This window comes from Pholis gunnellus (assembly GCF_910591455.1).
Source record: "Pholis gunnellus genome assembly, chromosome: 15".
NCBI lineage: Eukaryota > Metazoa > Chordata > Actinopteri > Perciformes > Pholidae > Pholis > Pholis gunnellus.
Window position 1 is genome coordinate 20,336,312 of NC_136542.1, and position 12,945 is coordinate 20,349,256.

Here is a 12,945-nt window from a genome sequence, read left to right on the forward strand (position 1 = left end):
ACTCAAAGTAGATTTTTAAGACCTCCCGTTTCTAAAGCATTTTAAATGCTTTTATCAGTTACCTATTAGTGACAGTTACTTTTGAAAATCACTGATCGTGCGCGCGCCTAGTCAGAAAGAAAAATCAGAGAAAAGAACTACATTGAAGTTCCTCGTTGTAACTTTAAGATGGCTTGTATTCTAGCATAGTCATCAGTGGTCTAAATTACATGAAAGAAAATAACAAGTGTTGAACATGTGGTTATGAAGACAACCACAGATGGGTCGCAGAACCAATAACTTTACTTTTCTGAAACTTGTCAAATCAGTCAGACGGGTACAAGGTAGAAACTTTATTTCTTAAAAATACAAGTAACTGACCGAAGTCATGCAGACAAAACGGTGTTCCTGTCCGAGCCTTAAGGGAACAGAATTCGCTTAAATCGTGGTAACTAAACTTGCAGGGAAGAACAATGCACGAGAATAATATAGCTCTTTAAACTTGGGGATACTTCACACACCCCTCGGGTATTGGCTCAGTTAGCAGCGTGGTTTGTCACGAATACCCCTCTAATGCTAATGTCAGCTATCAGCGAACTGACCACTGAAATTAATCGGTTTAACAGCTACAACAATACGCAATAAGACTGTCTAATGATGTGTATTTAACACGGTAACGTCAGTGTCGGGACTTACTTTCGACCAGAGCACAAGAGAGGTTTTATATTCCAGCTAGTGTTAGGGTTACTACCCTTACTAGCTAGCCCTCGAGTCGTTTATAGTGTTTCCCACTAGGCCAGCAGCTAACTTTAGCTCAATAGCATTGGAGGAATCACGCCCATCCGAGCGGAGACTTATTAGGAGCTGAGAGCGGGCCCGGGTGACGGTGTACAGAGCTCATTCATCTACGTTATACTGGCTGGGTTCACTAAACGTCCCAATGCTAGCTGTTAGCTGCTAAACTGTCAAGTGATAACGGATCAGTCTGAGTTTTAAAGGAGGCTAATCTGCTGGACATTCTGGCTAGCTAAATTACAAGTGCCTCCCAAATGCACGGATTTATACAGAATTACACTCAACACCAAGTCATAACTTTACTAAACCAGACCGTAAACATTTATCCAATTCAGTCATACCTTTTTTAAGTGACAGCAGCAGTTCCTCAGTTCCTGCACTGAACCCTACCTTGACTGAGCTGCGGGTGTGATTGGAGTAGTTGTGAACTACGCCCACAGAAAGGATACTGGACTCCGGCCTTCTAATAGGCTGTGTGGCACAACGCCCGCGGAACAACCTATACAGTCCATGGGAGGGGCTGATGTATGTAAATATATCTATGCCCCTCCCACTATGCTGTACAATTGGACACTTACTTTTCAAAAGATTGAAATGACCATAAATGGTAATGTTGGCCACAATGATTGGCTGATGAGGTGCCAATCATTAATGTTGCTCCGCTGTGGGCCGGTGGTCTTTGTTTGGATGGAGTGGCTCCCCTCGCTTGCAGCTGGACTAGAGAATACAACTACAGAACAACTTTGTATACATCCACGGGATTCCTTTTGTAGACATCTCACCTGTGATGATTACTGGCATTATTGTGTAAATACAACAGTGGTTAGGTTGAACACACTGTGACGTGCGTTTCAGTAGTTAATTGGTTGTATCACTTCCATTGCTGTCCAGTATCGCTTGATGTGACAGTAGCTAGCAGCATCTGTTGTCCGCCGCCTTGCTGAAACAGTCGCTAGCCGTTGCATGACGTTTTCTTCCACAAAAGTAAGACTATTGAATTCATCCCCAGCCTTAGTTCTTGCTGCTGGCGGGAAAAAAAGAGGACCTGTCCACCCTGGAACACATCAAACCCCTGTTAATCCGGGACAGGAAGGACGCGGCCACCCTGGAACACATCAAGCCATGCTGGTACTGGGACAAAAAGGACCTGGCCCACACCCCGTCCCAGTCAGAGGGACTGGACCCCGCCACTGAGGCCCGGTACCGCAGAGAGGGGGCTCGCTTCATCTTTGATGTTGGCACGCGGCTTGGGCTGTATCCTTCCGTGGGGAACATACTGGCTAGTTAACGTAGCTATATATCACCTAACGTTACATACAGTCAGAACCATTATCGTTACCTGGTTAACCGAGCGTACACGTGCATGTGACTGCTTTGTGTAATGCTACAGGCTATGGGCTAGGCTGCATTGTGCATGTGTAGCCTTCAAGACTGAAGACAAAAATGAACTTAACGTTACAGAGTAAACTACTGTGTCATTTGGCTAAATGTGACGAGTCACATGTATTCACTGCAGCTGCCCCTCATCAGCAGTAATTGGCTCATTTAAATTCTGACCATAGACAAAGAATGACTAATATTGTTGAGATCCGTCTGTCACTCTTCTTAACCTCTATGGCGGCAGGCACTATGACACACTGGCTACTGGAATCGTTTACTTCCACCGCTTCTACATGTTCCACTCCTTCAAGCAGTTCCCTAGATATGTAAGTATGTAGTTCTTCATCAGTGTCAGTCTGGAGATCTCTGTGCTAGCCCAAAGTTGTTTCACAACGCCATTAGTGCAGTTTTTTTACTGTACGTGTGTATAATAATGTTTATCATTGAGGAAACACTAAACTGCTGCACTGTGTTTTTTTTTTTTTTGGAAACACTGTTTAGACAAGACGACCTCAACCTCTAACCTGTTTCATGTTATATCGTCCATAGTAGTAGTCTACACATTACTCAAACCGCACAGTGACAACAGAAGTTACTGTACAGCTTGAAGAAATACATGTTGTTCCCGTAGGTGACAGGAGGATGCTGCCTTTTCTTAGCAGGCAAAGTGGAGGAAACTCCGAAGAAGTGCAAAGACATCATCAAGACAGCCCGCAGCCTGCTCAACGACATCCAGTTTGCACAGTTTGGAGATGATCCCAAGGTCTGTAGCAAGAACTACTTTCATCAGGGTGCAACTTGTACTGTCTTGTTGAAAGTGCTGACATTTTGGCAAATTGAGACAGGGGTTCAGAGAAGTTCTTGAAGAAATGACAATCCCCAGCCTTCAGTTTTCTCTTTTGCTCAGCCCTGTTTCTCTATAACAATTAACCTCAGAGATTCACAGTGTTTTGACTGTAAGTGAATTTTTACAAACCTTAAAGTTTGTACATGTACCTTCCATAAAGCCACATGCAGCTGTCAAGACTGTCTTAATGTCACTGTCCATGGTGCTGGAAAACTTTCTTAAAGCAGTTGCGAGCCACATTTTGTGACAACTACCCACATATTTAGCAGAAATGACACAAACAAAACAACAGAATTGTTATACATGCTTTAATATAAAAAAGCATGTATAACAAAAAAAAATATGTTCTTGCCTGTGGTTTGCCTTCTTTTGTCTTGTTTATTTTAGCCTTGGCAGGTTAATTTGTGTTTACAGTTTGTGATCATTTATTTTATAATTGAAGGATATTGTATGGGCTGTACTGCTGAGCCAAAGGTCCAGGAAGTAGCCATAACGTCCAACTCTGCCCAGTAAGCCTTTCTCTCTTCCAGTGTCACCAGGGTTTGAAAACAGAAAAAAATCAGTGCAAAATCAGTGCAAGTCATTTTTTTAACTCTTAATTAATGCTCAATCCTTATTAAAGGTTCAATGCGCAGCATTTCAGGGGAAGTATTGGCAGCAATGGAATATGATATTTGCATCAGTGCATTATCACCTGAAAGTTTGAAACTAAGAATCATGTTTTTGTTAGCTTAGAACGAACCCTAATCTCTACAAAGGGAGCTGGTCCTCTTCACGAAGTTCACCGTATTGCACCGCCATGTTTCTACAGTAGCCCAGAACGGACAAATCAAACACTGGCTTTAGTGAGAGCCTTTAGCGTTTTTGTGTTACCTGAAGGCCACCGTAGTTCTCCGTCACACTTGTGAAACTGCGGTAACGGGAGCGGCAGAGAGCTAAACGTTGCCATTTGACTTCTATTTCCCCTAAAGTAGTGTTGTTATGGGAAGGCTTATGGAGCCAAATCCAGGCCGATAGTTTTGACCATTTGAAAAACATAATTGGAACTAAAAGTAAAAGTTTTGAACTTGAAAAAATACAACAATGTATTCAAATTAAAAATGAGTGAAGGAAAAGTTTTTTTGTGCTAAATATAAGATTGATTCAGTTCTGGAATTGTTTTCAATAAAATGTTTATTTGATTAGGGGTGTAACAATACACATATTCGTATTGAACCATTTGGTACGAGGCTCACGGTTCATTACGAAGCGAACAATACGTTTGAATAATACTAGCGCATTTGGAAAATGCAGAAGCTTAAGTTGTGGGAAATCTAATGTTCTCTCGGTGGGGCTACTGCGCTCAACCTGGCAATCCACCCAACGTAACCGACAACGTGCTGTCTGACACTCACTGGAGTTGCTGCAGCTTCCTGTACATAAATTAATCCATCATTGTTCAAAGTAAAAAACAAAAACATACTTCATGATATGAGTTTTAATGAATAACAATATTTTAAAATCGAGGATATTTCTCTGGCACCAATGTGTCGTATTGAACCAAACCGATTTTTGAGGTCTTATATTATTCAGATCTCATCTTTTTACAGTTTCAAATCTTATTTTGAAGTTTCAGAATTTAAACAGACAACCTGCAGACTGTAAGTTTGTCTATCTATAGATTACTGGGTAGGTCACCATATGCTCAAGGCAGAATGCTTTTCCTTACAGGAGGAGGTGATGGTGCTGGAGCGCATCCTGCTGCAGACCATCAAGTTTGACCTGCAGGTGGAGCATCCCTACCAGTTCCTGCTGCGCTATGCCAAGCAACTCAAAGGTACTTCTGGTTCTTTTTGTCCCTTTCTTGGGCGTTTGGCAAAAATCCAGTATATACAATTATATTGAGAAAAACAGGGACTTAACTTTAGACCTCAACTGTGGGACTGGATTCATTAGTTTGCCTAAAACTGTGCCAGGATTGTTGGTATTGAAACGATACAGTCTCCTACATTTACAACATTTTCAGAAGAAATTTAATTAGATTAATTGGGGGGGGGGGGGGGCTGTGACTCCGTGGTAGAGCAGGGTCGTCCTTCAATCAGAGGATGGGTGTGAATGATGACGTGTGTGTTAAGGCGGAGTGGTCTCAATACAAGTACAGTCAATTGACCATTTACAGCAGGGCCTCTTCAGAGGAGAGGAGCGTGAACATGTCTGTGGTCGTGATGAGAGTAGGGATGGTATCGTTAGGATTTTAACGATACTAGTGCTCTTATCGGTTCTTTTTGATTATTTTGTGAGAAAATGTGATTATTCATATGTAAACAAAGTTTTTCTTGAATGGCAGCAGCAGAAATGTTTAAATGACTCACTGTTGATGATTCTACTGTTTCAATGCCAACAACAAATGTCAATTTGAGAACATTCCTACAGGGAGGAGTATATTTGGAGTTGACAGCTGTTGGGATCTGGCAGGAGCGTGTTTGGTTATCAGCAAGTATGAAAGTTAAATTATTGATAAAATTATTAATATCAATAAGATTATTAACAAATATTAATAATAACAGGGCACCACCCCGAGATCAGGGACCAATAACCAAACTATAAACTAAGTCTCAAAATTGAAGTTCACTCAAAATGTCAATAGTCTAGTACTATTCAGAGTTTGAATTCGAGCACAGGCCACATATCCAGCTATCATCACAACACACATTACAAAGTAATCGATGGCGTCTGTGGTGTCGTAAATATTCACACCACACGGTTCTACAACATGGCGGAGAGAGAGACAAGACTACCAAAATGGTGGCATGAGGTACACGATAGAGGCCGTGTTTAAACACCACGTGTGTCTGAGATGAGTCGCAAAACCTATATGTGTGTATTAGTGGGTGTGTGGGCTAGTTTAAACAATAAGAAAACAACAGAAACTGTTACTTTATCACACAGAAACCCGGAAAACTCAGATTCGGCAGCCGCGGCACTGGTCTTTTAACTGATAAAGTTAGTTACCAACCCCACCCGCGCTGACTGATCTAACCACAACACTACAGCAGCAGTGTAATACCGGCCTCGTCCCATTATCCCCTTCACTGTGCTTACTAGGAGACATTTCAGCAATTCATCTGAGCAAAACAAACAGCCGATTACTCCTCGTAGCCCTAAATATCGCCAAGAAAACTATCCTCGTGAACTGGAAATCAAGGAATACCACACATTACACACTGGAGAAACTTCATGATAGAATACATTTCAATGGAAAATCTAACCTCCTCCATCCATACACCCTACAAAAGAACACCACTCCATCTGGTCATCCTTCACTATGTTTTTACAAATGTGACACCACATTAATATTGAAATTATAGTTATTAGTATTTTTATTTATTATTTTCTTTTTGCCTGTCCACCAATTTGAATCCATGTACGCACATGCATACATGAACAAGCACATGCATGCGTACCTGCATGCACATACGCACATGCAGTACATGGGCTGGGTCACGGCTGCAGCCTCACCCGACAATCTACAAGAAGTTCCCAAATCCTTAAAATACAATCACAACAATTAGCTAAGCGATTAGCTTTCCTTGATTAGCCCGTTCTTATGACCAAACTTCGTATGGCATTGCTAACATTACCTGCAGTGGTCGAGGTAGAACACGGCATCCCTGGGTGAGGGGAGTCGTGCTGCCTCTGCAGACACCGCTTGCGCTGGACAGTCTCAATGGCAGGTAGTGGAGAACTGGTGATGCGTTGGGCAGGTTTCACCACCCTCTCACCAGCCTCTGTTGTCTGTGAACTTGATAATGATGTTGGACCCATGTGCAGGCGTGTATTCGAAGGTGAGGAGGGAGTAGAGGACTCGGCACGCAACACTGTGGACAGGTGGTGTTCTGGTTGAGGAGGTGAAGTTGTAAAACCTAACAGGCTAGGTTCTGTTGGTTAGAGAGTCCAGTATCCAGTTGCAGAGGGAGGAAAGCTGATGGACAAACTGCTTCTGTTTTCCAGGTGACAAGAACAAGGTACAGAAGCTGGTTCAGATGGCCTGGACCTTTGTGAATGACGGGTAAGCTTAGAAACCAGTATTTGTGATTTGAAATCGGGATTTTAAGGTTGACCAAGGAAATAACATAACATATTCAGTATATTTACTTTTCACTTGATAATTTATGCAGACTTAGTAAGGATGAAAGGACAGTAAACTCTAGTTCTAGTAATGGTTCTGTCGGGCAGAATAACCTACCGTTTTAAACTCTGGTGTATACAAGGGAATATGATTACTTTACTCATTGTGCTCCTCCTAAGCCTTTGTACCATGGTGGCCCTGCAGTGGGAGCCACAGATCATAGCTGTGGCTGTCATGTATCTGGCTGGACGTCTCAGTAAATTCGACATCCAGGACTGGACCTCCAAGCAATCGTCCCGGCGCTGGTGGGAGCAGTTTGTCTATGATGTGCCTGTGGAGGTGCTCGAAGGTAAAAGGAATGCTGCCACATTTTTCATAGAATATTTAGTATAAGGTTTTAATGTCTTTCTACCTCTTCTGCTGTTTCCTACTCTCCTCCATTACAAAGATATCTGTCACCAGATCCTGGACTTGTATTCTCAGGCCAAGCAGCAGATACCTGATGGAGCGATAGGGACTGGTGAAGACCCCCACCTACCGTCCATTCTGCCCCCCACTGCCCCACCGCTGGCCAAGAAGGCCTCCCCTCAGACCAGCCCCATGCCACCTAGACCAGCTCAGGTCAGTGGGCCTGTGTTTCCTTTTATGCCTTAAATTGTGCTTTTTCTGAATCCGACTGATCCTGGTTCTCTTGTGTTGTAGCCCTCTCCCAAAGATGACAGCAAGCCCACTAGTAAGTAAAAATCCTGCCTTGCTAGCAGACATCAAGCCCACTGAATGACTTATAAGTGAGTTTAAGCTCATTCATGTTTTTTCTGTATCTTGTCTTTTTATTTTCCAGAGCTCACAAATCTAGAACCTCCTCCACCTCCTCCTCCGCCCCCTCCTCCCCCAGTCTCCATAAACCCAGGTCAGTGTCCTCAGTCCTTAATGCCATTTATATAGAGCATCAGTTGTCAACTGCCTTAAAACTGGAATGAAATGAATGTAGTTGACCACAGTAACAATATTTTCTGCCCACAATATTTATATTTACTCTTCACCTTTTTCATGGTTAAAAATGTTACTTTACTATTTAATTCACACTATGCAGTACAATTTTTAGATGATTACATTTTAGATTTTTTTTCCATGACTTCATTCTTGATTTTCCCATTGTAAAGTTTGTGAAGTTGACATTTTGCAATTGTGGAGCAATTGGGGCCTTTCCGGGATGTGAAACTTCTAGCACGTGTTGTTTCGTGGTCGTATTTTGTATCGTGTGGTTCTAGTTGCACGTTGTTTGTTGGTATTTCGGCTAAGCTTAGCGTGCAGGTGGCTGTTACGGTAGCTAGCAGTAAGTAGGATCACCTTATGTTTGTGTCTATTCCACTCAGGCGATACAGTGCTGAAGTTTTAGGTCTTGTGCCAAAATGCCAAGATTGACTATGCGCGCGAACAGAGAGCAGCTTTTGATATGTGGTTCAGAGTTAGGGAGGTATTTGACTGTAAAGAGTTGATTGTGTTTTGCGTAGTTAAAGCTGAGCCTGCCACGGGTCATGCAGACATACTTGAATGACCTGGATGTTAAAACAGTGTTTAATGCTGCTGAGGCAGCTGATAACTATGTCCTGAGTCATAAAGATTATTTGGCACGACAAACTCGTGTGGGCAGGTTAAAAGGACAGGGGCTATTGAGAAACGCCAGTGATATGTGAATGGGTTCAGTGGTAGAGCAGGGTCGTCCTTCAATCAGAGGATCGGTGGTTCCATCCCCGGCTCCGCTAGTCTATGTCGATGTGTCCTTCGCAAGACACTTGACCCCAAATTGCTCCCATAGCTCTGTATGAATGTTAGTCAGTCCTGATGGGCTCCTGCCATCAGTGTATGAATGGGTGAATGAGGACGTGTTTAAGCACTTTGAGTGTTCAGAAGACTAGAAAAGCGCTATAAAAGTAGAGCCCACTTACCACTACCATATATCTGTCATTATTGTCATAGACCCGCTCGCATTAAATCTTGTTGTCCAGTCCTACAGAAGAGGGAGACACCTAGAGCAGAAGGTGGTCACTCTGTTGCATTCATTTGAACCCAGTCCGAGGACATGTGGAAACTGTTGGGAAACCCTGAAAATGTTTGAGGGTTTTGTGTCTGATGGGATGGTTGCAGTGGAGGGACGGGTAACTGAGACTCCTGCTATAGTCCTCAGAGACACTGCATCGAGTCAAACTGTAATGTTAGCTGGCACTATCGATCTGCCTGAAACGGCTGCCTTGGGGGGGTTACCGTCCTGTTAGGCAATAAGTTGGCTCCAACTCCTTGTGAGGTTGTAGAGACCAAGGTCTTGGAGGCTGAATATCCAGAAGCGTTTCCAGTCCGTGCAGTCACCTGTTCTCAGACTAAAGCCCATAAAGAGGCAACGAAGCGTTCCCCAGTAAGAGGCTTTTGTCTGGGCAGAGATGGATCGAAGGGTGTAATTGTAACCTTGTTTATTTTTATTTTTAAGATTAACTTTACTGTGTTATTGTGTACATTACAGACTGCGGAGTTCACTTCAGTGCACTGTACACATTTTTTTTTTTTTAAGATCAACATTCACTTAATCTTTCTCTTCTGACACAGACCTTAAACCGCCTTCCTCCTACCCACCAGCCCCAAATCTGTCATCTAAACCACCCCCCCCACCTTTACCCCATTGCCCACCTCCACCACCTCCTCCACCCATGGACCTCCCTACCTCCAGCTCCCTGATGTCCAGCGAAGGTTACCAGAAGCTCCAATCCATGATGACGACAGAGGGCTCCTGTTATACCACTGTACCCCAGGCCTGTGCTCCACCGCTGGGCTACCACCATTACCCCCCAGGCACCACATCCTACCACACTCCTCCGCTCTCAGCCTATAGCTACTTGCTGGCTCCTCCTCCGTTAGTGTTAGGGATGGCCCCTAGTTTGAGCAGTGGGTACCCACCACCACCATCAGCTGCTGGACACAATCAGCTACCCCCTCCGCTGCCACCTGGGATGCCTCCTCCAGTCAGCGGTCTGAGTCGCGGTACGTGGATGAGATGAGTATCACAAAGAGAGGCTCAGATGTTTTTATAATGTTCTGATTGACTTGAAATCACAATTCTCACCTTTTAAGATGAAAGGAAACAATTCATTCCGTTGTTGTCTCATTTCTGAAAATATGTACTTTTACACAAATGTGAATGTTCCGGTAGGCTTCACTTGAGCCGGCAGTGTTAGCAGAGACACAGAGGATTGTAAAATAAATGTCTTCCGTTAGCGCTCTTCTTATTTGCATTGTCATATTTTAATGTAAATAGTATTCTCATCTGTGTTATCCTTTGCTCGGATAATCTCTGTTATTGCTTCATATCCTAATTTAATATTGATAGGAAGATTAAAAAGAACACAGACTGTAAAAGGCAGCTTTTTTTTTCATTGATTTAACTTTTTTCTTTTTCTCTGGAAAAAAGTTTTGCATTGAAGAACAAGGTTTTTCTGCTCGATTCACGCAGAAATTATAATTTGTTCCACTTTTATTTAACTGGTCTATAATGCTATTTGCTTTCTTTCATTTGTAAATAAATCCTGTTCAGGAGCTCAATTGGTGTAGTTAATGTTGAGAATACAGAAGCACACTCTTTCAAAAATGCTGTTGATGTTTACTTTTTTTTTTTTGCAATAAAACATAATAAACCAGAAGTGTGTCACTAATTGTAAATCATTTTAATAATTTCCCTGTTGATGTACATGTATGTATTATAATTTTTTTTTAATATATATATATATAGAGGGGCGGGATCAGCTGGTGACGCAAACAGGAAGTCCTCTGTAGAACCGCTCGGTTCAGCCTTCGCTGTCTTCAAAGGCTGCGTCCTCCGAAGGATGCAGCCCATGAATTGGGACACAGCTAGTGTCTCCCATGTTAAAAAACCACGCTACCCAGCTAGTTAGCTGGCTAGCTAAGTAGCATGTACAGCCTTTTAAACTAAATAAAGGAGGGATTAAATTACTGTGTCTGTGTTCATATACAGCAGCAGGCTGGAGTTGCCTGGTTCAGAATTATTTTGTTTAAAGCGGGAATCTCGAAGAAGTTCATTCAAATAAACGTCTGTTCAGTCACTATCGACAGAGAAGGTAACACAATGGTGACTGAGCAGATGTATGCACATAGCACAATAGTATGGTGAATGATATTACACATGCTAGTATGTAGTGTATTGTATGCCATTTCTGACCTATCACAGTTTTTCTCCATTGTACACCCAAAAAATGATACTATGTGCACAATTCTGAAATGTATTAAGAAGAAAGCTCCAGACTGCTGAACTCTATTGTTTCCACTCAAATAGAAATCAAGCAGAACAGAAATCTAACAGCTATAGCTAACGCGAGCTAAAGTGGTTGTTGAACTTGCTTGCAAAGAGATGCTCGGGGCTCGTGATTGGCTGAAAGGTGAGAGGGTGGTGACAACACTGCCATCATGAAAAGTATTACAGGTTCTTTTTTCAGATAGAAATGACACAAGCACAATGAGTGAGACTCAGAGCAAAACCTCAGCTCTCGCCTCAAAAAACATAAACACATGTTCTGCTTTGCACCCACTTTGCCACTCCACATGGCACTTTTTGCAACAGTTACATAAAACACAGGTGCCATTTCAAAACAGAGCCATTCAAATTGCCACACCAATGGACCAATTGGCCAATACAGGTGCCAGCTTTTCTGTCTCCACAGTGATTATGCTGTGTTCATGTACGATATTATTTTTAGAATGTGGCCTGTTCTTATTTTCAGTGCAAAATGTAACCTTTGGAAGTGCATTGATGAATTCATTTACTTTACAATGTGGAGAGAAACAAATATTTTCATCAGTGCTGTTTGGTCGAGATATTCTTATTCTTCACTTTAGAAATATAGCGGGAAAATCGAACCAACACTACATGATGAGAAAAATAGAAATGTTAAAAGTCTTTTAGATGAGCACATCATCGTGTGAATTAATTCAAACTGAATCAGATCCATGTCTGTGCCACACAGTAACAAAACTGGAGTTTTATAAATTATTGTATTGTTTTGAATTACGTGTTTTATTTTGCAAAACACAATTTATTCACATCATTTTTTATTTCATACGCTTTATTTATTTGATTCCGACCACTTTGGGGCTACATACATAACATCACCTAAAAGCAGAATGAAAGAGAGATGTGATCATAAATTCATGTAGCTTGCTTCATTATCTCAACACAGAATCATGGCTCTCTCATAGATGTGTGGCTGTTGAGAGGGTGATTTCTGGCTCAAGCAATTACTGAAGAGGGAGCTCAACTGGATAGTGACTCAAAATACTGCAGAACCTAATGATTTACATGAAACACTTGACTTATACCTTAATTAAGTATTTTACTTTAATTCAATTTAAGTTGTTAATGTTATTTGTTCAACTCTCTTCTAGTTGTTTTCCCCCTGTCATTTTGTCAAAGTTAGATTTATGAATGAATGAGTTTTAAAGTCTACTTTGTGTGTTTATATTGTATGTGACCTTGCTATGTTTGTATTTATTAAATGTAACCATAAAGTCTGCATTTTTGTTGTCTAATTCTACAAAGGCCGGTCTTTAATATGAGTTTGCTTGTGCATTATTTGTATTTATCTTTATTTGTACTACTTGAATTGGATATAATTGTAAAATAATTGTAATATTTATTGCTTAGCTGTATAAAAATTGTTATAATGTTATAGATGTCGATGAGCAAATGATTTGTGTCTACTACATCATACCTGTGATTTGTCTGCTAATTGATGAGAAAGCCGGTTGGAGGACACAAAACACATGATTTTCTTCT

At 41.8% G+C, this 12,945-nt stretch overlaps 2 protein-coding genes across 2 annotated transcripts in view; one reads left to right on the forward strand and one right to left on the reverse strand.

Annotated features, from left to right (window-relative positions):
* setd3 (SET domain containing 3, actin histidine methyltransferase) overlaps positions 1-1,154 on the reverse strand; it is a 24,906-nt gene extending 23,752 nt beyond the window's left edge. Inside the window, exon 1 of the mRNA XM_079174109.1 lies at positions 1,116-1,154. The gene's annotated coding sequence lies outside the window, so the exon portion shown is untranslated. The remainder of the gene's footprint in view (positions 1-1,115) is intronic.
* LOC306707341 (cyclin-K-like) overlaps positions 1-10,159 on the forward strand; it is a gene marked incomplete at both ends in the record, with an annotated part of 11,322 nt that extends 1,163 nt beyond the window's left edge. The window contains 10 exons of the mRNA XM_079174735.1: positions 1,790-2,028; positions 2,399-2,480; positions 2,786-2,917; positions 4,712-4,817; positions 6,992-7,049; positions 7,289-7,458; positions 7,558-7,730; positions 7,812-7,842; positions 7,951-8,019; positions 9,711-10,159. Of these exons, the coding sequence (XP_079030861.1) occupies positions 1,790-2,028; positions 2,399-2,480; positions 2,786-2,917; positions 4,712-4,817; positions 6,992-7,049; positions 7,289-7,458; positions 7,558-7,730; positions 7,812-7,842; positions 7,951-8,019; positions 9,711-10,159 (1,509 nt within the window). The remainder of the gene's footprint in view (positions 1-1,789; positions 2,029-2,398; positions 2,481-2,785; positions 2,918-4,711; positions 4,818-6,991; positions 7,050-7,288; positions 7,459-7,557; positions 7,731-7,811; positions 7,843-7,950; positions 8,020-9,710) is intronic.
* Positions 10,160-12,945: the final 2,786 nt, after the last annotated feature.